The 23,824-nt window shown below is 42.1% G+C and overlaps 1 protein-coding gene across 1 annotated transcript in view; it reads left to right on the top strand.

Moving 5' to 3' along the window:
- JAG1 (jagged canonical Notch ligand 1) overlaps positions 1-23,824 on the top strand; it is a 35,524-nt gene that overhangs the window by 5,768 nt on the left and 5,932 nt on the right. The window contains exons 3-18 of the mRNA XM_064146138.1: positions 6,398-6,449; positions 11,720-11,974; positions 12,921-12,981; positions 16,816-16,946; positions 17,260-17,379; positions 17,733-17,846; positions 18,386-18,499; positions 19,310-19,423; positions 19,823-19,869; positions 20,377-20,550; positions 21,045-21,195; positions 21,742-21,906; positions 22,409-22,522; positions 23,130-23,243; positions 23,348-23,461; positions 23,584-23,700. Of these exons, the coding sequence (XP_064002208.1) occupies positions 6,398-6,449; positions 11,720-11,974; positions 12,921-12,981; positions 16,816-16,946; positions 17,260-17,379; positions 17,733-17,846; positions 18,386-18,499; positions 19,310-19,423; positions 19,823-19,869; positions 20,377-20,550; positions 21,045-21,195; positions 21,742-21,906; positions 22,409-22,522; positions 23,130-23,243; positions 23,348-23,461; positions 23,584-23,700 (1,957 nt within the window). The remainder of the gene's footprint in view (positions 1-6,397; positions 6,450-11,719; positions 11,975-12,920; positions 12,982-16,815; positions 16,947-17,259; positions 17,380-17,732; positions 17,847-18,385; positions 18,500-19,309; positions 19,424-19,822; positions 19,870-20,376; positions 20,551-21,044; positions 21,196-21,741; positions 21,907-22,408; positions 22,523-23,129; positions 23,244-23,347; positions 23,462-23,583; positions 23,701-23,824) is intronic.

The raw sequence follows: 23,824 nt of genomic DNA, 5'->3' as shown, positions 1-23,824 counted from the left end.
TGAAGCACAATTATCATGCACAAGGATGTTTTTTCCCAGGACTTCAGAGAAGTGATGGATCCATTCAGAGTTTTTGGACTTCTTAAGAACATATTGGTTATGTGTCAATCAGTTGAAAATAAATCCTCATCTTGCCTGCTCCCAGAATTATTGTCTTGTTATAAAAGAAGGCATGCTCCAGTTTAATTTCAGTAGCAGCTGGATTGGGCCTGGGGTCGAAGCTAATTCTTAAACTTTCTCAGACAGCATACATCGAGCACTGACAGCTTGTTTATGCAGCTGGAAGTCTGACTGTCTGAAAATGAATTGCATAAAATTGATGCTTTATGCTTAACATTCTAGTTGACTCAAGCTTTGTTGTGGACTCAAGGCTGGAACAGAAGTAAACTAGTTCTGAAGCTAGTGAAGCTGGGCCTTTAACAAGTGAAGTAGGATGATGTGCATAAGAGAGGCTTGTGTTATTATACATGGTAGTTATCCTAACATCAGCTCTTAAGTCTGATGCTCTGCAAAAACCTTAAGCTACATTTTTTAAAAGTATTTCTGTGTAGCTAATACCAACAATAGGATTAGTTTTGAAAATTGAAAGGAGACTAATCTTTGTATTTCTGCTGATGGATAAGAATTTTTGTAAGGGTGTCTAGCAATAGGACAAAGGGGGATGGTTTTAAGCTAAGAAAGTGCAGTTTAAGCTGGATTTTAGGAAGACGTTCTTCAGTATGAGTGTGGTGAGCCTCTGAAATAGGCTGCCCAGGGAGGCTGTGGATGCCTCCTCCCTGGGGGTGTTCAAGGCCATGTTGGATGATGCCTTCAGCAGCTGAGTGTAGTTAAGAGAAGACTAGAATAGGTGATCTCAAAGGTCCTTTCCAACCTAAGCCATTCTGTGACACAGTTCTAATAATTTTAGCTGGTAACTCATATGCCTTACCTTGGGGAAAGATGTCAAAACTAGAAACTGCTGCATTCGTTTCTTTGTCTGTGGGGCCCATGGTTCTGTGGTCACTGCCAAGCAGCACAAATTACACTTGTTGTTCTTGTAGTATTCAGAAGAAACTGTAAAATGTGGATAGAAGTGGTTAAAGTGGTTTGTAAACAGTCAGACATCCAGAGTCCCTTACCAGCTCAACCCAGTTCTATGCACTTAGGTAAATAAGTAGAAAGGCTTCTTGTTCAGGCTTGTTCTATGTGAACCTGACTGTTTTGCTTGGCTGGCTACTAGGTATTCTCTCTATTAACCTTGCCACCTTTTTGTAACTGGTGCATTTAATTATCAGTGGGATGCTTTAAACAGGTAGGGGGACTGATAAGAGCAGGTAATCTGCTTGTTGGGGAAGACTGAAAGCAACCATTGACATTTTGGCCTATGTGCCAGAATTTGACAAGTGGGGCTCCGTGAGAAAATGACTCCACAACTAGATAAGGTGCTGATTAAAGTGCTGTTGTTGTATGAAGCACCCAGGTAGCTCAGATCACTTAAAATCATCACTTTAAAAGAAGAGGGAGATGCTATGTGTTTTTTCCTTTTTTTTTTTTGAGGAGGAGAGGACCCCAAGTCTTTCCCTCTCTGCCCCAGTACATTGTTGGGTTCATGCATGCTAGTTTTATGATTGGAATACATTGTAGTCTGGCCACCCAGACAGAGGCATTGACTGCTAATATTAACCAAGAACAATAGCATGGCCATACTGACTGCAGTGAGGATTACAGAACATAATGGGGCCTCTCCAAAAATAATGCTAATACAGGACAAGCAACAGGAAGCGGCAGTAGACTCAGCATTGCTCGGCTCCCAGACAAACCATGGACTTATTTCACACAATGGCAACTTCAGCACATTATGTATTCACAGGATACTCATTATTCCAGCAGGCTTGCCAGATCAGAGATCAGCCTGGTTTACTGGATGCTTAAGCGTATGCATAGTTTGGATAGCGGTACTTTTGTGTCCTTCATCTTTTGGCAGGAGGGTGGCAGCTGTACCACAGAGAAGGTCTTGACTTCAGTTATGGGGCTGGCTTGTGCCAAGGCACAATCAGGGGGAGAAAAATGCCTCCTGGAAGCTAGAATACTTAAATTTGTTTTAATTTTTTACCTTTGTGTGGCAATGAAGTGTTTACTGGCACTAACAGCAATGAAGGGACTACTCAAAAGGAGACTGAACAACAGTGTGCTCTACATGAGCATATTCTGAGGAGGCTCTTGGCAGGGCCACCGGCTTGAAATTCAGCTTAGCTTTTGGCCATGGGCTATAAGGTGTGAGATTTTGTTACAGCTTAAGCTTTATTACACAGCGTCGAGAGAGTAACAGCTTTATAGGGTGTTGCCTTATCCTCACAGAGGCTGGTCCAGACAAGAGCTTCCTAACAATGCTACATTTGACACATGCGTTAAGAGAGTTAAGCTGTTCTCTCCTTTTCTGAAAGATATCCCTATTAGCTCAGAAGGAGAAACTCGCTGTTTCCATCTCTTTTGAAGGAGTAGTCTGTTGTCAGAACTGCCAGACTGACGGTGACATGATGTTGTCATGCACCTGTATAGTGTTGCAGAGACTTGTCATGTGGCCACAGAGGTACCGAAGTGAGAGTCCTGCTGGCACTTACAGGAAGTGGTTTTGTAGCCTTAGCTCTGCTCAGAGACGCCCTCCTCCTCCCTGGCTCTTGGGCACTTTGAAGTATGCCTCAGCTTCCCACTTACCTATCTCACCACCTTCCAGCTGAAGGGAGGAAGGATTGCCAGAGCTCGTGGCAGTTTGCCATGGCCTACTGTGAGAGCATGCCAGACTGCTAGCCTTCTTCCCTAGGAAGCAAGCAGAGTGCAAACACCACTCTCAGACTGGTCTTCACAACTGTGCATGTCTGGCAGAGCGTGAGGAGAACACTTCTGGGCTTAACCTGCTCTCCTTGTTTGGCAGAGGAGCAGGCACAGCATTCAGAATGCAAACTTCCCACTGCGTTTGTCTAGTCATGGTTTCACATGCTCAGCAAAGCTCTTGCATGGTTTAACCGCAAGGATAAGGAGGGAAAGAAGTTGGACTAGTTGCAACCTCTTTCAAAAAGGAGGCAATCCTTTCACTAGGGAGCCTGCTGTTTTAATCTTGCTCTGTTCCACTGACTTGCAGGATACCTTTAAAAGCCAGAGTACAAAGCCACCAGGTTTAGGTGGATATCTGAATGAGGGGAGGGAAGAAGATAATCACAGAGAGCTTTAAACACTTTCCACTTATCCGGAGCTGGTAGTATTTCAGTTAAATAATCAGATGAGAGGTTGCATTGCCTTTACAGACCCTTAAAAGAGACAGTTTTTGATGAATTTCAGGATCTCCACAGTCTGAGTTGTATCAATGGATGATCAAGACTAAATTGTGGTGTCTCTTCATTGAGGAAAAGAGCTCTTGCACTTTGGTGCTTTCTTTGGCATTTTCCAGTGCAAGCTTAACCATTTCCATCCTCTCAGGCTTAACTCAGAGGAGTTTTGCTTTAATTTGACATGCTGCCTTTCGGTCTTCCAAGCTGATCAGATTGTGGATGTTCTGTGAAGTGTGACAACTTGCTGTTCATTTCAAGATGCCTTTTCTCTTGAGCTGGAATCCCTGCCTTCTGGTCAAGCTCCGGTTTACAGTGGCTAATTGGGTGTGACTCTGGAAAGTTCACCGCTGCCTTGTTGCCTAGGACATTGCTTTGATGGAATAAGGTGCATGATGTGGAATTCTCCTGTCTGGATATATATTTATGCAAAGATGGGCAGAGGTCATCTATGGGCATGGGAAAACTTAAACCTCGGCACTGTAAGAAGTCATTCCTGAGCTATCTGAATTGTTGATCTATAGAGTGGGGATGATATGTGCTTCTAAAAACTCAACAGTGCAGTCTTTGCACAGAACTGGTTTAGGGGGGTTGTTGGCTGGAGGCATGCAAGAGCTGGATTGTTGAAGGGAAGTTTGCTACTGGTGTGGGGCTGTGGGTGCCTGTGCCTTTTGTTTTGGAAGTGCCCCATCTCGAACATAGTCTTGTCCTTTCTTTGCCCTGTGCTGAGAGGGACGGATCCAGGAGATTAAAAAGCCATTCTTTGTGTCGTATCTTTTCAGGACAGGGATTCCTCATTTAAAATGTTCAGTTGAGGTAAGGGGGGGCACATGGAAACAAGGGAATTGCTAGAGTAGGTCTGTTCCCCCTGTGTTTTGTTCCCATCCAGTTAAGCAGAAATGTCTTCTCTCTTTAAACAAACTCCTGTGTGCTGTTGGAAAGTGGTCACACAAGTATTAGCAACAGTAGTACTTGAAGCTAGGATTCAGCCTTTCCTTTCCTTAAGGGCTAGGTGTGTTGGTAAACAGTCCTGAGAACCAACTGGGAACTGTTGCTATGAGTTTAGACAAAATATCTTCCAAAACAATTATGCAAGGCCAAAAGGAAAACATCCTTAACTTTACTGGACGTCGTGGCAGTCGCCATAACTCAATCTCTGTATCATAGTGTTTTTCTCAAGCTTGCAGTAACATGATGTGCGTGTGCTTCTCCGTGTTGGTAATTCAACTGGTGAGGAAGCACCCAAGGTAGTGCTATCTGTAATATGGCTCCAGACTTCTATTCCGGTTTTGTTTGTTGTTGGATTTTTTTTTTTTTTAATTTACTGCTTTTTACCTCAGATTTGTATAAAGGTCTCTTAAATCTGCTTTAAACAGTGTTAAATGGTCATTCTGTGTTTTATTTTCAGAGTTTCTTTGAAGTTGACAGGCTTGGTTTAGAACAGTCACAAATAAAATGTAACTTTCACAAAATAGTAACTTGCCCAGCTCTTGCTTACTTTTGTAAGCATTTTCCCACAGTTATCAGTGCATGAAATGGAATCCTGGTCTGCTTTGAATATGGAACATATTTAGGCTATATTGCAAGCTGGTGTCCCTCACAAACTAGGTTTTCATTCAGAGGCTGCATGCTGTGTCCAGTCGTGAGAAAGCAGTCTGCTTCAACTATTTCCCTCCCCCCCCCCCCCCCCCCCCCCCCCGCCTTCTCCTCTCTTCTTAAGGAATCTGAGGTCTGCTTTACACTTGCACCCTGCAGCAGATTACTCTCAGAACCCTATTTTGGTTTCTGCTATGGAAAAGGTGTTAAGTGCCGCAGACCACAAATGACTGCAACCTGAGCATGGATACAGTTAAGGAGCAGACCTTACGAGGCACAGCTTCTATAGCAAAGCATCACAATCCTTCATGGAAAGTTTTTATTCTCTTACTGTTCTGCTCATCAGAAAGATGTCACACTTGAATACTTTCAGAAGTATAAAACTCTTTATAGCTACCATTATACTTTTTACTTTCAAAGTCATACTGTGTCTTATTTTTCTTCATTCAATTTTTCTGAGGAGAGTGGTGCTTTGTTTTGGTTTTGGATCGTTCTGTAAGTTTGGATATGGCTAGCTGAATGGCAGTTTTGAAAGATACAGCCTGGAAACTACCTCAGAGTAGAGCTGGGGGAGGAGAAGATGTTTTAATGGCTCTTGTTCTCAAGTTAGGATTGAAGATAAAGGTGGCTTAGATGTAATAGCTGGCATTCTTCCAACCCACGGAGTCACTTCAGTTAGTTTATGCTTATGATTATTATTGCTGGAGTGCTGGCAAGCTCATTGGCAGATGAGTGTGTCTGTAAATGTGACACGGGGTGGATAATGCGGCTTCTCTTTCCCTGCACTTCCAAACGGTCTGATCCTAGCCTTTGTTTTACAATGCTTCTCTCTCACCCCACCCCCTTCCCATATCCATCCCTTCTTCCCTAAGTTACCTGATACTTGTGGGAGCTGCGACGGCCCTCATGCAGACAAAGCTTTCAAAGGGGGTGCTGAAAAGCAAAGTCCCTGGAGACTGCGCTGTCAAGGCAGAGCACAGTAATCTTAGCAACACTTCTTGCTTTCAGGGTGGTTGGGGGAAGGGACTTCAAGACTTCTTTTCTGTAACTAAAATTCTTTTGAAGCCGTTTTTGAGGGCAGGGGGTTGATTTTGTTGGGTTTTTTTGATGTTGCTCTACTAGCCTGGTGTTTTCCATCTTCTATGTGAAATTTTTCCACACATGCATTATTGGCTACAGCATAGTGTCAAAGGCTGTGCTTCCTTCTTAAGTACATAAGATGCATTAATGATGACAAAGATGAGCTATCCAAGGTGAAAGGTCTTCTAAGTCAGACTGGATAAGGTAGCTTATGGAGGTTCAAGAAGATCATGTTTGCCTCAAGTATAATCTTTTATCTATTTATGTTTTCAAGTATTCCATTTTGAGACAGAGATCATGAATATTTTTTTTCCTATTAAAGTAGTTGTTGGTTTGGGATTTTTTTATTGTTGTTGGTTTGGGGTTTTTGTTCTTAGTCATTTGTGGCTTTGAAACTAACTCCAATTTCTCTTTTGCAGAGATCCTACACATTGCTTGTTGAGGCATGGGATTACAATGATAACTCTACTAGTAAGTATTTCTTCCACTGCTTTACTTTGCACACCTTGGTTTTTCTGTTTGTGGAAGGGCGTTTGGTAGTCTAACCAGCTTACTGTGAAGTAGAGCAAGATAGGGAAAAGCTCTTCCCAAGACAGTTTGGAGCCTGTCTCCCCCTCATTGCATGTCGAGGGTGAGCAGCTCAGTCGCTTAGACACAAACAGTTTGATGCCTAAAATAAGATGCTGTTAATTCCCCTTTCTCCTTAGGGAGAATAAAAGCCAAGAGGTCTCTTCAGGTTGTTTTTTCTTGTTTGGATTCTTTTTAATTAGTAGTGATATTCAGAATTCTAAGCCTTGTTGGCTTGGGACCCCTCTGTAAACTCTGTATGTCTCAAAACTGAGCATGCTACTTCAAAGTAAATAAAAAAAATACAAATTCTCTGTTGGTATAGAATTTATCACCTGTGTATGAGAAACAGTTCTTCCTTGGGAGCTGGATATCTGGGGATTTCATATTCAGGGGCTGAAAAATATTTACCACCATCTGGTAGAGTTGGCTGGAAATCAAGGGTGTGAATTCTTTGCCTGGAATGTCTTTGGTTGATTTCAGAAGCTTTCTGCTAAGCTTTTCCTGTCAGCTGGAGGAAGCTATGTAGAGTCTCTTGGCATATGAATTCTTCTTACTGCCAACTGTTGCTGAAGTAGGTGGGCAAAATTGCCTCTATTTTCAATCTAAAACTTTAATAGTATGTGGTAAAATCCACAGAAGAAGCATGAATCTGAACTCTTAAACCTGTTGTTGACACAACAGGCCTTTTCCTTCAAGAACTAAGCAGCAGTAGCGCTGTGGCCCATCTTGCACAAACCTTACAACATCATCTTACTGTCTGCTTGGGAATGCCAGGTGAGAGCCACAGAGTAATGAAATGGACTTCAGACTTCACAAAAGAAAGGCCATTTAGAACCGTGCACAGTGCTGTGGCTTTGGTTTAGTTTGTAAAGAGTGCTTGGGAATGGCCTTTGAGTCTTGGCCTTTTTTCTGCATAGATCAGCTTTTTAATTTCATCTTTTTTATTTTGAAATATATGTGGGACATGCTATGAGTTTACATCTGGCCACACTCAGCACTCTTGAAGTATCTGTGATTTCAGGTCCTGCCTAAGCACAGTCGTGGAGCTGTAGCTGAGAGACTTCTTGGCTATTTGTTATGGAGGAGCAGAAAATAAATTGCTGCAGCAACAGGGTTGTATTAAAAATGGAGGACACTTGAATTCAAAATGAAGGTCTTGTTTACAGTAGGATCTGAGAGTTTTTTTCAGGCTGGGTCTCTGCCACTAGTACTATTATTAGAGCTCATCTTTTTTCATGAAACTACTGCATTTCCAAAGCCACACAATGAACTCTTTCTTTGCTTTCATGTTCTGGAAGTACAATTGTCTTCAGACAAAACGGCTTCATTTCTCAGCAGTGCATTTTACCAAGTGCAGACATGTTCTTGCATATGTTCCCGATTTGCATTCCTGCTCTAGTTCTGCTGTCACATACCCATCTGTAGGTCACTTCATTCACTGTACTCTGCAAAGCTTTCCTTTTGTACTGCATTGCTTTGCTTACAGTCATCTTTCCCATAGCTGAAGAATAAGTCTTGAAGAGCTAGTTAGGGAAATTGCGAGAACTAAACAATTGTCATCATATAAAGGGATATTCTTTTTTTTTTTGATGACCAGGATTTTCTTTTACCCTAATTAGCATGAAACTGTAAGGACTGTCAGAGCTCTCAAAAAAAGAAGGGAAGGGGCAGGAGAGGAAGGGTTTTTAGTAGGGTTTGTGTACCTTTTCAGTAGCTCTAGCATCCTCCAATCAGTGCCGTCTTAGGAGATCCTAGAGTGGATACTTCCTCCCCTCCACATTCCACTCCTCCTACGTTCCATTTACCACATCCTCTCTCTTGTCTCACTTCCAGGAGTGGCTTGCAGTTAGGTTCTGGCCCTGTTGAAGTCAATGAAAATTGTGCTTTGTTGGAGCCAAGACTCAACTTAAATGGCTTTCTTACCCTGACCCTTGTCTAGTTGCCATCTTGCTACTGTCACTTCATACACACATCTCAAACAATGTTAAAGAACTATTGTAAATTACTGGTGTCAGTTGTATGTGGATTCCAGTTGGGCATAAGAGACTTCAGCACAATGCAAACCAAGCCATAGCTGGAAGTTGTCTGAAACAGAGACTTTCAAAAATAACTGTGGTGTCCTTGGCCACCCAAACTGCTTAGAGGAAGCTGGGCTTTTGTTGTTGTTTGCTTCTTGATGATGGGTAGTTATTTCCAGAAACTGGACCACGGAAAGGCAAAGCTGGGTAGTCAAAATAGCTATTTTCACTGTGTCTAAACCCTCTGATAGAATTGCCCGCTGACTAAGAAGACAGATTAATAGAACAAAGTGAATGAAACAAGCTCTCTGAAAGGGAAATGCAGCAGCTGAAGATGTACAGAAAGCCTCTCCTCCACTTCATCTATTTCCAGTTGGTTGATGTTTCCTCTAACCTTTCTATCAAAGTATGAGATTCTGAGTCAGATGCTGCCAGGGGTACTAGGAAGAGCACTTTCTCTCAAGCCTGACTGACTAGTTGTTTTTATTTACTTAACCAGTCTGCTGCTTTGGCACTGTGGGCTAAGAATGGAAGGGTTGTTGCAATGCCTTCCCTGGAGTCTGGGTCAGCGCATTTGTGTAAGTGTGTACTGACAGGTAGGAATAGGGAAGGGTGGAGATATTTTTGTACAAGAAGGAACATGCAAATACTTCATTGTGAAAGCTGTGGGTGATGGCTAATGGAAGGGCATCTTAAGTGTGAGAGACTTTTCTTGAATTTAAAGGTATGGTGGTAGCTTACAAGATATATCAAAAGAAAGACATTTTAGCCATGATTCAAAGTGGAACTGCAGCTGGTTTTCATCAGGGCTCTTAAAAAAATAAAGTCCAGTGGACTAATAAGGATGTTTCCATTTGAGTTCAGCCTGTGGGCTGGAAATGAGCCAGTGGCTGGAGTGAGATGTCATAGATGTACAGCAAGGACATGCTTCCTAGCTAGCTGGCAGATAGGGGAAGAATGATAGAGCAGAGGCAAGAGGAAAGATCTTTTCCAAGGCAGCTGTTTTTCTGGTGCTGAGGACTGAAATAGCTGTCAGTGGTGTTTCCAGTGAGGAACAGGAAAAGACTGGAAAAGCAAAAGTGAGTGTGTGTGGAGGAGGGGGTGTCTTGCAAAACCAAATTGAGTGTCATTCCCCCTTCCTTCTGCACTTGCAGGAGAAAAGGATAGAGTTGTTTTTCCTTGCAAGAAACAGGATGTCCTCATGCACGGGCTAAGTGTTTGGGAAAGCACACTCACTTTTCAGCTGCGCTGCAGGTCGAGGTGTAAGCTTGGCAAGTGCAGCAAAGCCATCTCCAGCATGCATGAGTGGAACCAGAATCGCTTGACTAGCCCCATTCAATGCAAACAGATATGCATCTGCCTAAGTACCTCTTAGAATTAGTCAGTAATCTTGTTGATGAGATCTAAGAGCCTTACACCTGCACAGCACAGGACATGATATTGCTCTGGATATACCAGTATGGAAAAGTCCTTAGGCATCTACATGACTTGTGAATGGCATTGAAGTTAATAAAGGCCTGCATGCATTTGAAAGTCATAGACATACATGTGGGATTGGGGGGCTTAGTGCCAACGAATAATAAAACCTGCTTTAAATAGAGAATATTCTAGAACCAGAAATACTGGAAGGTGAATCAAGAAGTTGTTGCCCTTAATTTCACACTGTAAACACTTAATGAATGTTGTGGTCCTAAGCCAAGAATGCCCCCCAAAATGGGTAAATGCTTGCAGTGCCTGTGGATTGACACAGTTCCACAGTTAAGCAGCAAGCAGCAACCTTATTCCGAAATGCAGACAGGCAGGATCGAATGGTGAATTGATAATGGCTGTCTGAGGCTTGAGAAACCTGCTTTGATTTGTAGCTTTCAAAAAGAAGTTCCAAGGCCCTCAGCAATACATTTAAAAGTATTTCAGATGGAAAAACTGCCCTTATATGATCTTATGTTTGATGTAGCAACTTCATTAGTCTTCAGCTCTGCCTCATGTGAAATGCCCAAGCTTTGTTTTGTGGCTGTTGGTAGAACAAGCTGAACATCAGTGCAGTTTAATTCTGGACACTCGGATGTGCCAGTGCTTTGCTGCTTTCTAGTGCTTCATTGGCAAACTGCCCTTCCACCTGAAATTCTTCTCTCACTGGATTATACTTCCATATTCAGAATGGTGTAGCCTGATACTTATTCTTCTTGTTGTACTGTGTCTGCAAGGATATTTTAGCAGTTTTATGATGTACTCTCGGTCAGCAGTCAAGTGCTTGCTAGCAGCAGGTTGTAAGGTAGTGTCAGATCACTGAAGTCACAAGACCCAGACTACAAAGTGAAATACTACAGATATACACAATGTTCCAAGCTAATGTGAACTATTAGTATTTCAAGCCATAATTTAGACAGTTGTAGGGCTCTGAAAGCCAGAAGACTTTTGCTGGAGCTAAATGTCAAGTACAAAGTCTTCTCTGTAATGCATTTCAGAGTTTAATGAGGAGGATCTATAGCACATGTACGCAGTTAATTCAAGTGCTGTGCTTTGAGCTGTGGTAATTTTGAGTTTGTAGTATCAGCTAACATTTGAAGAGAACTTCCATGGTATTCCTCAGCCAAAACCTGGTGAGATCACTGGTGTTGTCTGAATGCCAGAGTTGCTAGTTCTTAATCTCGTGTTTACGCCAGAGTCCCAGAAGGCTGCAAACCTTTTGTGGTGCTTAAGTTTGGTTTGTAGACATTGCTTTATTAGGTTATTGTAGTATAATGTTTTCATAAATATTCCAATTTAAAAACAAAACTAGTACCATTAATGGAGAAGCCTGGAAAACCACATTATGTACCAAGTTATTGGCACCAGAAGTAAAAGAGCTGAATTTTCTTTAATCATGAAGTGTATGATGCTTACTGGATGTCCTTACAGTGCAGAAGAGATAAGTGATTGGCAGTAACCTAACAGTTCCTTTTGATTTCAGGCTTTGTTCAGTTTGATAATGCTGCATGCGTGTTTCAGTTAATGGTTTGTAGCTCCAGGGCAGCCTTATCTTGCTCTAAAACAGAAAATTAATAAAGTCAGCTGGCTGCCTCCAAGTCTTGCCTGAGAAGCTGGAGAGCTGTGATGTGGGAGGTGATGATACCTAAATGAAGCATTAACTCTGACATCTCTTCTGCCTTCCAGATCCTGATCGCATTATCGAGAAGGCATCCCACTCTGGCATGATCAACCCAAGCCGCCAGTGGCAAACTTTGAAACACAATGCAGGAGTTGCTCACTTCGAGTACCAAATCCGTGTGACTTGTGCAGAACATTACTATGGCTTTGGCTGCAACAAGTTTTGTCGACCAAGAGATGACTTCTTCACTCATCATACCTGTGACCAGAATGGCAACAAAACCTGCTTGGAAGGCTGGATGGGACCAGAATGCAACAAAGGTTTGTGCCAAGTGCTCAGTTCCCAAATGATCAGCAAGCTTGGATAGGATTGGAGTGCATGTAATTCAGTCTTCAGTTTGTGCAGATCACAGGGCTAAGGGCTAACAGAACAACAACCAATTCTTTACATGGAGAACTAGGGCAGAAGAGGACTAGTTCCTGCCTTGTTTTAAAATCTTGGAGAGAAGCACTGGGCATTTAGCAGAAGCACTCTTTCTCTGATTATCCACATCTTTGCCCTTGGGAAGAAAACCCAGCCCACTGACTTCAATGGGAGTTCTGATGCTGACTTCAAAAAGGATTTCCCCTTTGGTGCAGAACTTCAAGACAAGCAGGAAGGAGAGACCTGCTTTAGAGCTGACTTGGCAAATGTAAAGCTTTGGTGTTTGAAAAGTCCCAGGCTGTTTGTTCCACCTGAGATGATATTTAACATGTTTATTAGGGAATAGCAGCTTCCTAGGTAATTTCATAAGGAGAAAGCAGGACTCTAAGTAGAAACATACCATCAGTGTGTCTTGCTGATTTGAGTTTACCTGCAGTTTGACACTCTTCTTAATATCCTGTTTGTTCAGAGATATGGCTCAAAAGTAAATCCCAGTTAGCAGTTACTCTGGAGTAGATGCAAAGCCAGGGAGAGTGGGCCAGTTTACCTGCAAAAGACAGAGAAAGGAAACCTGTAGACTCCAAGTGACTTGAGTTCTTGAGGTGAGACAGTTTTCGCTTGCATAGAAATAACTGTGACCAGCCTCAGGTCACAGAGCTGCCTATTTCCTATCACACCTGCCTTAGGCCACCTGCTTTGGTTTTCCTTCAGGTAGACTTTATAGGAGAAACATGTCAAAACCTTGAATTCAGGAGGACTACAATGCAGAGATTAAAATGTTCCCAGGAGTGGGAAGATGCAGGAAGCAGGCAGAATGCTGATACTCTTTCTTTTTTTTAACAGCTATTTGTCGTCAGGGATGTAGCCCCAAGCATGGTTCTTGCACAATTCCAGGAGAGTGCAGGTAAATGCTCCCCCTCCCTCCTTGTTTTTCCTCCTCCCTACCCTCCAAATAATTAAACAAGTAATGCTAAACACAATAGGATTGGGGAGAGAGGGTGGTTTTGGAGTCCTGTTTTTAACCGAGGCACATTATTCATGGTGACTTGCCCAGAATAAGGAAAAAGCAGACTTTTAATGCACTGATAATATTAGCAAGCTTTTGATTTGTGAAATGATGGCACTGGAAAGGAGTGGGGTATGGGATAAATCATGTGAATGCTGCTTAATAAGCACTAAATAATTGTTTCTGCATAAGTAGTGCAAATGTTTTGTGGGTATGGTTTTCTTCAACAGCCTGATGAATAGCTTTTTCAACTACCAGCTTGAAATACAGTGTAGCTTTTCTCTCCTCTTCTCCCTTTCACTCTTCTCTTTTTTCTTTTTCCACTTTCCCTCCCACCTCCTGGTTTCTTCCATCAGTAGGCAAAAGTCAAGCATTCTTTAGAATGGGATTAGTTAAATCTCTCGGTTCCTTTACCATTGTGAGCCAGGCTCCAAGTGCTGAGAGGTTAATAGCTGGGATGAAGTTTTGTCAGTAGGCTCTGATGAATGCAGAATTTTGCTCCCAAGCTTTGAAGTCTGTTCTGCCCTGGCAAGATGACAATGAAAAACAGAGTTTATCCATAACCCAACTATTAAATATTTGGAATGCCTGAAAATAAACAGCATATATTACAGCACAGGGAAGTGTTCTCCCTTACTAATAGAGGGTCATTAAATGTGGACATTCTTTATCAACACACTGGTTGTAAGTTGCTTCATGTAACCCTTTATCATATTTATTTACATGTGATAAGGAACTGAGGGCTTCTGAGGTTACAAAGTGTTGATATTGTTCCTGTGTAGGAAGGGTTAAAAGTAAAGCTTGGGTATTCCCTAACAAAACTCAGTCAGAAAGTTGTTTTTTTTCTGTCTAAAAACATATTGGTAGGTTCTCCAATGCTGGGTACTTCTGCATGAAGTGGATTGCTTTTCTTTTTGTATAAGCTGTAGTTCTAACAGGAATGAAACCTGAGGTGTCTGACAGACTGTAGCATAGAGGAAATCAGCCTAAGCAGTCACAGTGGTTTGTTCCATCTCTCTATCCATCTAATCTGTGCTTCAAAAACAAACCCAGAAAATCATCCAGGAACATTCCAAAAGTAAGATAGGAAGAAACTTCGTATCCTCCACAAGAGGTGTGGTAAAGTGAAAGTCAAACCTCAGTACAGATCGTTGTAGGCCATGCAATCATTTTAATGTTTAGCTGCACTGATAGAAGCTGGTTAGCCCCAGAACACCAAATACAAATCTCTTCTTAATGAAATTAAAAAACAGAGAAAAACCTACCAAGTGGTAGGAAATACTGGGGCAGGGAGGGGGGCTGTAGTAGATAAGAGCATATCAGTCGAGGCTACCAATGATTTGTGCTTCTGTCATCAGAATAAACATGCCTTGTAGGGGTTGCTGTCTCCTAGTCAGAACAACAGGCTTTGTTTCCAGATTTTTTTTTCTTTCTTTTCTCTTTCTAAGTCTCTTACCTCCCACTCACTGCCCAGACATGCACTAGTGCTCTTATTTACTTAAGGTGCAACTTTCCCACACTTGATTTGCATAGTCTTGTAACAATGCTGCCCTTCTGGTGTTTTCAGGTAACTTCTGCTTGCCAAGTTAGACCAATATCTTTAAAGTGAACAGAGAAATAAGATTTTATTTTCTTATAAGTTTTGATGAGTCATATAGTCTGTATGTTACAAATGCAACAGAGTTTAAAAATAACATTCCAGCAGAAACTGCTTTGGGTTCTGGTATAATAGGCAACTTGCAAACATTCTTAAAATATCCTTTTCCCTTCTCAGGGGGAGACACTTTTTAATATAGCCCAGCCAGCCAAACCATATTTACTCATGAACTGCTATACAAGGAAAGTTAACTTTGGGTTTCCCATGAGAATCTGCTGCATGCATATTACTGAAAAAGAATTATTTTCTGGAATTGATATCTGTTTCTTTTAAATGCCCCTTGCCTTATCCAGTTTTCCTACACTTCAGAACTGATACTTGAAGACAGTCATACATTTGGCTGTAAACTCATGTTTTTTTCTCTGTTTGGTTTGGTTGATGGCTTTTTGTTGTTGGTTTTTTTAATTACTTTTCTTGACACTTGCTTTAAAGAAAACAAGGCTGAACACCTCTTGGACTTGGCAGAAAGGAGTAAAACAAAAATCCCAATTTGGATACCTGTTTCTGCAGATGAGGTCCCTTACCTTGGCTTGTATGCAAGCTCACAGGCAAATTGTTTTGAATGCAATACAAATTCAAAGGATATACTCCTAAATTTTGACCTTTGTGTATTCTTACATTCCCTATGCAGGATTTTCCAAAAGCTACCTGAGAGAGGTTGTTTTGTCTGATCTGGTTTTCTTTCATGTTCTTTGCACACAAGGACACAAAAATAGGTTGTGTTTTTAAAAAACAAAGCTAGTCCAAATAAGAATTTCCCACTGACATAGAATAGGTTGCTCTTGAAGTAGCTATTAAACAAACTTTTAAAAAAACAAGGTTTAATTAGGATGCAGTTTGTCACCTGAGATTTTTAGAAGGGAAGTCAGACTTAGCACTAGCTCTGTGTGATTACCCAATGGACAGATCCTTCAAGTTTTTTCCCATGAGAAGAAACAGGCAGCAGAAGAATGGTGGGGGGTTTTACAAATAGAAAGCTTAGCTGACTTCTGCACAGATAAGGTTTGTTTTCATAATTTAGTGACAGCTTGGTGTGTAATTGCTGCTGATTCTCAAGACTGGTTAATGAAATACAGTACTTCAACAAAATGTTGCTTTTCATTTTCAATTTGTTTTCCTTGTTTCTATCTATAGCTCCTCTTTAATTTGAAGAATTCCTGGTCTGCCTTACAAGTGAGAACTAAATAAAAGACAGAATAAGCCTTCCCTTATGGGGGCTGTACTTTAAGAGAACAGCTTCCTTTTCTGTACAGGTTTCAGCTCATTGATAGCAGTAATAAAAAAAATGTAAACCATAATAAATTCTTCTCCAGACAAGAATTTGAAGTTTCTTAGAATTGGATATGTTGTAGTTATTCCTAAAAAGAGGCTTGCATAAATCAAACTCAGAAATACATTGACAACTGCTCTTCTTTGAACACATGTAAAATCCTGATGCATGCTGTTTTCTTTCATCTCTTACTGTGGCCCAGTCTGTACTTTCTGTGTGTCTCCTAGTTCAGAATAAGGTTAACTTCCTCTAGAGTGGAGAACTCCTAATGCTTTGCTGCTGCCTTGCCAAGGCCTTGGATTTGGTGTCTCTGGGTTTGTCTTCCTGTAAACACAACATGGCTGAAATGCCTGGAACCTCGTATTCATGAGGATCTCTGGATAACTGTTGTTCCCACTGACTTTTTCTTCCCCGCCCCCCAGATTTATAAAGCACCCTGTCAATGTCCAGAGATTGATTTGTAGTGCACACCCACCCTCTCTGCCACGTTTGTATGAGGCTCCAAAAGAGTATTATTGTACTGAATGGCCTCATGCTGGTTCTCTCAGAACAGTTATTCTTTTGTCAGGAGGCTGCCGCAGAGACCTTGGCACAACTACTAAAATGTTTGTTTACAAGAAACCATCAAACAAACCTTGAATAGCTTCTCCCCTCCCCGCATTCTGCCCCTCTCCTCAGTTTTCCTCCAAGACCTGGAGTTCCATACACACATCTAGACGGTGCAGTTGCAACAGACTTTTGGGTTGTTTCCCTCTCTGATTTGCCTTATTTTCCCCCTTTTTATCTTTTTTTTTTTTTAATGAAGGTGTCAGTACGGATGGCAAGGCCAGTATTGTGATAAGTGCATTCCACACCCAGGATGTGTCCACGGCACTTGCATTGAACCATGGCAATGCCTCTGTGAAACCAACTGGGGTGGCCAGCTCTGTGACAAAGGTATGCTAATCTTACAGACAGCCAAGTGTAACAGTTGAATTTTAACAGCAGTAGATGTAGGAAGGAGAGAGTGCACACGAGACTGAATGAGCCTTCTGAAACATGGTGGGGGTGACTTTGTTCTTCAGCTACTTGGCATTGTCTCCTCTGCTGTTCTGGTGGTGTTAGCATCTGCCCTTAACTTCTCCCTGTCCTGCCCTGCTGTTGTGTGCAGATGTGTTCTGTAAAAGCTCTAGAATAATAGAACAAAGCATGCACAGGGCAGTTGAAAGAGCAGAATCATCACGGCTTTAATGTTCCTTACCTCTTGCAGATCTGAACTACTGTGGAACCCACCCACCCTGTTTGAATGGTGGTACCTGCAGCAACACTGGCCCTGATAAATACCAGTGTTCCTGCCCTGAGGGCTACTCAGGGCAGAACTGTGAAATTGGTAAGTGCAGAGCTGCCACTTGGCAGTTAATTCTTGACAGTTTATAGCGGCTGGGTTTGCGTATATTTTATGAGGTTGGGGAAAAGTCAGTTTCAAAGATCTAGACTTGCTTGTTCATGCTTCATCACAGTTGGCATCTCTGAACATCAGCCTTCTGCTCACTGGGAGAGATCTGTAGGAGTTACCTTGTCTGGCTGTGACTCAAACAGGTGCAATTCTATGTGGATGGGTTTAGCAGAGCAGATGACTTCCTGCGGGCCAGTAGCTGTTTGGCTCTCAGTTCTCACAGAAGTGCAAGGGTGACTGCTAGTGACACTGCTGTAATCTCTACCATGCTGTCTGTCCCGGTGCAGCGGAGCACGCCTGTCTCTCTGATCCTTGTCACAACGGAGGAAGCTGCTTAGAGACATCTACAGGATTTGAATGTGTGTGTGCTCCTGGCTGGGCTGGACCAACTTGCACTGATAGTAAGTCCTTTTAAAATTACATTTAAAATGTGCTAGTTTAGATCAGTCTTTCTAATCCCTGATAAACTTACAGGGCCGCTTACTTTAACCCTTCTCAGCCTCAGCACTGGCTCTCGGCAGCCGTTTATACCACTGGGCATACTCTGCTCCTTTGCGTGGAAGAAGGCTTTTGTGAAATGCCAGGAGAAAGAATGGACCAACAGCTTCTGGAAAGAAGCTGAACACTGATATATTGATTTACACTTTTTTGGATAGCATTCAGTCAAGTTGTTCCAAATGCTGTTTAGAGAGATTTGCTGGATCAAAATCTGACTTCCACTTGCAAAAATGCCACCAGTGTGAACTTTGTCCCTTGTGCTTTGAAGCTCCTTTCACACTGTTTTTAAAGGAGGCTTTTGGTGAAATTAGATTAGACCTAGAAATACTAAGTGGAAGTCCCTTTGTCTTTCCATTCTTCTGAGCAAATCCTGTTGCAGCAACCTTTTATCAAAGTTGCCATTTGGTAACAAAGCTAAGCATCCTCTTACTCCACATTGCAGATATTGATGATTGTTCTCCAAATCCCTGTGGTCATGGAGGAACTTGCCAAGATCTAGTTGATGGCTTTAAGTGTATTTGCCCACCTCAGTGGACTGGCAAAACGTGCCAGATAGGTGAGAACTGCTTTTCTCTTCATCCAACATTGCTTAGAATGTGGGGGAAGGTAAACACAAGAGGGATCACAGCCCAGCAGGCAGGGGCAATAGTGCCCTTTGCCTTAGGCTGTTTCTGAGTCTGAAGCCTATGGACATAGTATGGCATATTGAAAATACTGTGTTTGCAGGACTAGGAGCTAAGTTTCAATGCACAGAGGGGTTTCCTTCTGTCGTTTCATTGTACTGGCAGTTGAAGGAAATGGTTAACTGAGCCAGAGCCATACTTTAAACCATAAATGAAGTGGGGAGGGTGCATGTGTGTGTCCTACAGTCCACATGGCTATTTTTTTTTCACCTTGTAAGAAAGTTACTGTATCTCCTCAGCCATGTCAACTCCTCCAGCCCAAGGAGTTCACAGCCGGGGTCCAAAATGTGGATGGTCTCATGAAGAATGAGCTGTCTATATGCTTTACACAACACCCTAATCCCAATGACCAGGCTGCAGCACTCCTTGGAAATGCTCTCTGGAGTAGTGTATGGGGGGTGGGGGAGGCCTGTGTAAGTAGCTTTTAATGAGTGTCAGAGTGATTATCGAATAATTAGTGTAGCCTGTGAATTTTAATTGCAGAGAAATTGAAAGAGACATCAGAGACTGATGTGTGAGTGACTTCTGTTCACTGTAGGCATGCCAATCCATGCAGTATGTTACAGGTCCCTCTTAGATCTGAATGGGCCGCTGCCGATTGCTATGCAAACCAGCTGCAGACAGTTTTCTCTCTCCCCCTGCCCTATCAGCCCTGCATTTGGCCATTTACTTTGTTTTTTCAGATGCGGATGAATGTGAGGGCAAACCCTGTGTCAATGCCAACTCCTGCAGGAACCTGATTGGCAGCTACTATTGTGACTGCATTACTGGCTGGTCTGGCCACAACTGTGATATAAGTAAGTGTCAATATCCTGGGGTTTATTCAAAGCCACTTGTGTGTGTGTGTTTATAATCCACTGGGTTCTAAGCTCAGATTTCAGTGTCAGGCAGAGTCCCAGCAGTTGATGTTTTCAGAAAGGGAGTAGTTTGTGTGGAACAGAATTGCACAATTTTATCAAACTCATTAGTCCACAACAGAGCTATATTCTGATAAAGGGGCTAAAACAATGATGTGAAGTTTCACTGCCTCTAGGAGAAGAATCACAAAAGGTTCCCACCCATTATAATAACCTTATCTTGAGGAAGGCATGCAGGAAAGTTGACAAAAGGTTTATCTAGCTGCAGTTTTGGAGGGACTTGAACTGTATCTACTGTAAATATAGTTTTGCCTTCTAACCATACAAATTTTGCTGCAGATATTAATGACTGTCGTGGACAATGTCAGAATGGAGGATCCTGTCGGGTGAGCCATTCTTGTTTTGTTTTGATTCCCTGAGACTTGCAACAGAACTAAAACATTTGAGTCCAAACACAGTGGAAAAATAGCAATTAGCTGGTATAAATTGTCATGTAGAACATGACATAAATTGTCATGGTATAAAATGTCTGTAGAACATCAAGGGAAAAAAATAGAAATGCAATAAATGCCTTACTTTTGCTGCCAGTGTCACCAATGAATGGGCTGGTTTGTTGTGCAAACTAACTACTGCAAATGTAGGTGCTCAAAAATAAAGATTAATACATTAATGTACCCTGCTTGGAAATTTAAGAACATAAACCAATACTGAGTCAGGGGAGGAGTGAAGTGTTAAATTTTTACCTTAAATATCTTCCTTGTCTTATTTGGACAGAGTAAGAGGATATATTTTTATGTTTTTTCACCAATGTTCTTTTTGTTTTGTTTTCTTGAATAAGATATCAAGAGAGAGGAAAAAAACCTTAAACTCTAAATTCTCTTGTTCCTTCCCAGGACTTGGTTAATGGTTATCGGTGTATCTGTTCACCTGGCTATGCAGGAGATCACTGTGAGAAAGACATCAATGAATGTGCAAGTAACCCTTGCATGAATGGGGGTCACTGCCAGGATGAAATCAATGGATTCCAATGTCTGTGTCCTGCTGGTTTCTCAGGAAACCTCTGTCAGGTAAGAAGCATGGGTGAAAGGCAGGGCCTCAGCCAGTGCTGTTCCTACCAGCACTCTGGATCTGTACACCGAATGCCTTGCATCCAGTCAACCATAGTATAAAGTTGTACTTGATATTGCTGTCAGTCTGCCAAGAAAGCTCCTGATTAATATATATTGGGGGGGGGGGGAAAGGAAAGCAACAAAAACCTTGGCAGACCATTGAGGATTCTTTTTGTTAAACAGACTGCAAACTGTTTTGTTGCACACTAACTATCAACTTTCAGCGGCTGTTTAATATCAAGAGTGCTGCCTACTGAAATCAGTGCAGGTTAACTAACCTCTCTCCATTCTGAACAATTCATTGAGGCAGCAGATAAAAAGGTCAGATTCCACAACATCTGCCCCTTTACAGTGGCTTTCCCTCACTAGAAAAAACTGTTTCACTTGCTCTTCCCTCCCTCATTTTATTTAAAACAAAAAAATACTTCCCTTTTCTCTCTCTCTGCTTGCAGCTGGACATAGACTATTGTGAGCCAAACCCATGTCAGAATGGCGCTCAATGCTTCAATCTTGCTATGGACTATTTTTGTAACTGCCCTGAAGATTATGAGGGGAAGAACTGCTCCCACCTGAAAGATCACTGCCGCACAACTCCTTGTGAAGGTTTGTGTCATCTTGCAGGTGAGGTGAATGGGAATGACTGGCATTATTCTGGTTCTCCCTTGGCAGGAGCTGCAATGCAGCTCCAATAGTGTAGTCATTAGAGTAGCTCTTGTAGCAAGAACTTTGCCCTGTGCTTTATTGCCTCTTATCTATATGAGAAGATGAGTAATATTTGTAGACATGGGCAATATGAAAGACAGTTTTATGACAGCGTGGACAGAAACACACATGTAGCAAATGGCTTGCTTCACTAAATTTTTTCCAGGCCACAGACATGCTCCAACAGTCTTCAGATAAGTTGCTGTGATTACTTTATGTAGAAACACTTCATATAGTCCTATTTTAAAGCAGCAAGCATATTTGGCAGTTTAGGTTTTACAGTGGGACTTGATGATCCTTGACATCCTGAATGTCTTTTTCCACCTAGACAACTCTAGGATCTGTGTGTCTTCTAAACATCCATCACTGGAAATTAAACTGTTGCTCTTAGCTTAAGAAATTGGATAGAATGGACAATCCTTACCTAGGTCTCTGCTTTGTCTGCAGTCATTGACAGCTGTACAGTGGCAGTAGCTTCAAACAGCACACCGGAAGGGGTTCGTTATATTTCTTCAAATGTCTGTGGTCCTCATGGAAAATGCAAGAGCCAAGCAGGTGGAAAATTCACCTGTGAATGCAACAAAGGATTCACTGGCACCTACTGTCATGAAAGTAAGAGCTACAAGAGAGTATCTTTAACTCTCTCTCTCTCTTTTGGATAAAGATTCCATTCTTTCCTCTCAGACTGCTTTCACGTTTCTTTTTTGTAACACAGTAAACCTTGGAACTACTTTTACATTTTCATAATCCACTTGGGTGAGGCAGATAGGAATTTGCTAGGCCTTGGGGAAAGTTCACAGTAATGAACCCTCTGGCCTTGAATTGTATGTGTTTAAAACCTTCTGTATACAAGGTTTAAGGTAGTTAATAGTGGGGTTTAGCATGGATCTTAAGGACTCCTCTTTCCATTTGATTTTAATAGTAACTGTTAAGTGACAGGTTCATTGCTTAGTGCACTTTTCCTGATATCTCTCATCTTGCTTACAGCCCTCCCTCTCAAAAGGTTCTTAGAAATGCAAGTAACACCAAATGTCTGCAATGATTTCTAGTAGCTGTACTTCTGATTTGATGGTTATGCTTTTTTTCCCTTTCCCTCTCCTCCGAACTCTTGCAGATATTAATGACTGTGAGAGCAACCCCTGTAAAAATGGTGGCACTTGTATTGATGGCATCAACACCTACAAATGTATTTGTAGTGATGGATGGGAAGGAACATACTGTGAAACGAGTAAGTTAATAACTCTTCAGCATGCAGACAGAGCTCTTGGAAAATCATCATGAAGGAATGGCTGCTACTATCTTTAAGATCATAGTGACCAATGCCATTTGTGCTCCAAAGGCCACAGAGGACAAGGTGTCCTCACTTTGTGCACTGAGGTCCAGGGTTTTGATTCAGAACTAAACTCAAATTACAGAGCTCAACTGGGGTAGAAATTGGCTTTTCTACTGTTCAATTGTCTGCCCTACCCTTTGGATAAACGTCTGTACGAAACCGTTAGCATGAATACAGGCAGTGGTAGGAATGACATGGCTGCATATCGCGCTTGGGCTGTCAGCCTCAAGAAGAGAGTGAGCCTTCGACTCCTGTCCCCGACTGATAGAATGGTTTGTGTAAAATGCTTTTTAACTCCTTGTGTACTGGAGCAATGACGAAACAAAAAGCTGGGGGAACACGGCAGAATATCCTGCAGGCCTGTGACAGCGCTTAAAGCTGAAGCTTAATCCATGATTGAAATACAGACCAAAACTAGGAATGGGACATGTACTTTTCAAGCATTAAGTGTTTGTTAATTCTGTAAACACTGCTTAGCTTGTTTTCTCTTCAATGCATCTAGATATTAATGACTGCAGTAAAAACCCCTGCCACAATGGAGGAACTTGCCGAGACTTGGTCAACGACTTCTTCTGCGAATGTAAAAATGGGTGGAAAGGAAAAACTTGCCACTCCCGTAAGTTTCCAAAACATAACAGGGGTTCTCAGTCAAGCTGCTTAAACTTGTTGCATTGCATTTAAGAAAGTACTGGTACTAAGGATAGTTTGGGTTCTTCACAGGTGACAGCCAGTGTGATGAGGCAACATGCAACAATGGAGGAACATGTTATGACGAGGGGGACACTTTCAAGTGCATGTGTCCTGTAGGATGGGAAGGAGCCACTTGTAACATAGGTAAATACCCTGGATAATCACCAGGAAGCAGATGCAGCACTGAATCTGACCTCAGTTTTTCCTCTTGGCTCAGTTTTGTCAGCATTCTAACAACTCAGCGGCAAATCTTGTTTCTGTTACAGCAAGGAACAGCAGCTGCCTGCCAAACCCCTGTCACAATGGTGGTACCTGCGTAGTCAGCGGGGATTCTTTCACTTGTGTCTGCAAGGAGGGCTGGGAAGGACCCACTTGTACTCAGAGTAAGTCGCCTGGTTGAACTCTTCCAGAGTGTTGCATGATGAGAACATTAGCTCATCCTGTTGCCCTTGGAGTCGAGATTGAAACCAGAAGGGAAGGCTTGTTTGATGTGGGCTTTAGCATCAC

This window comes from Pogoniulus pusillus, chromosome 7, assembly GCF_015220805.1.
Source record: "Pogoniulus pusillus isolate bPogPus1 chromosome 7, bPogPus1.pri, whole genome shotgun sequence".
Lineage (NCBI taxonomy): Eukaryota > Metazoa > Chordata > Aves > Piciformes > Lybiidae > Pogoniulus > Pogoniulus pusillus.
Note: the sequence above shows the minus strand (reverse complement) of the source record. Positions and strands in the feature narration are given on the sequence as shown.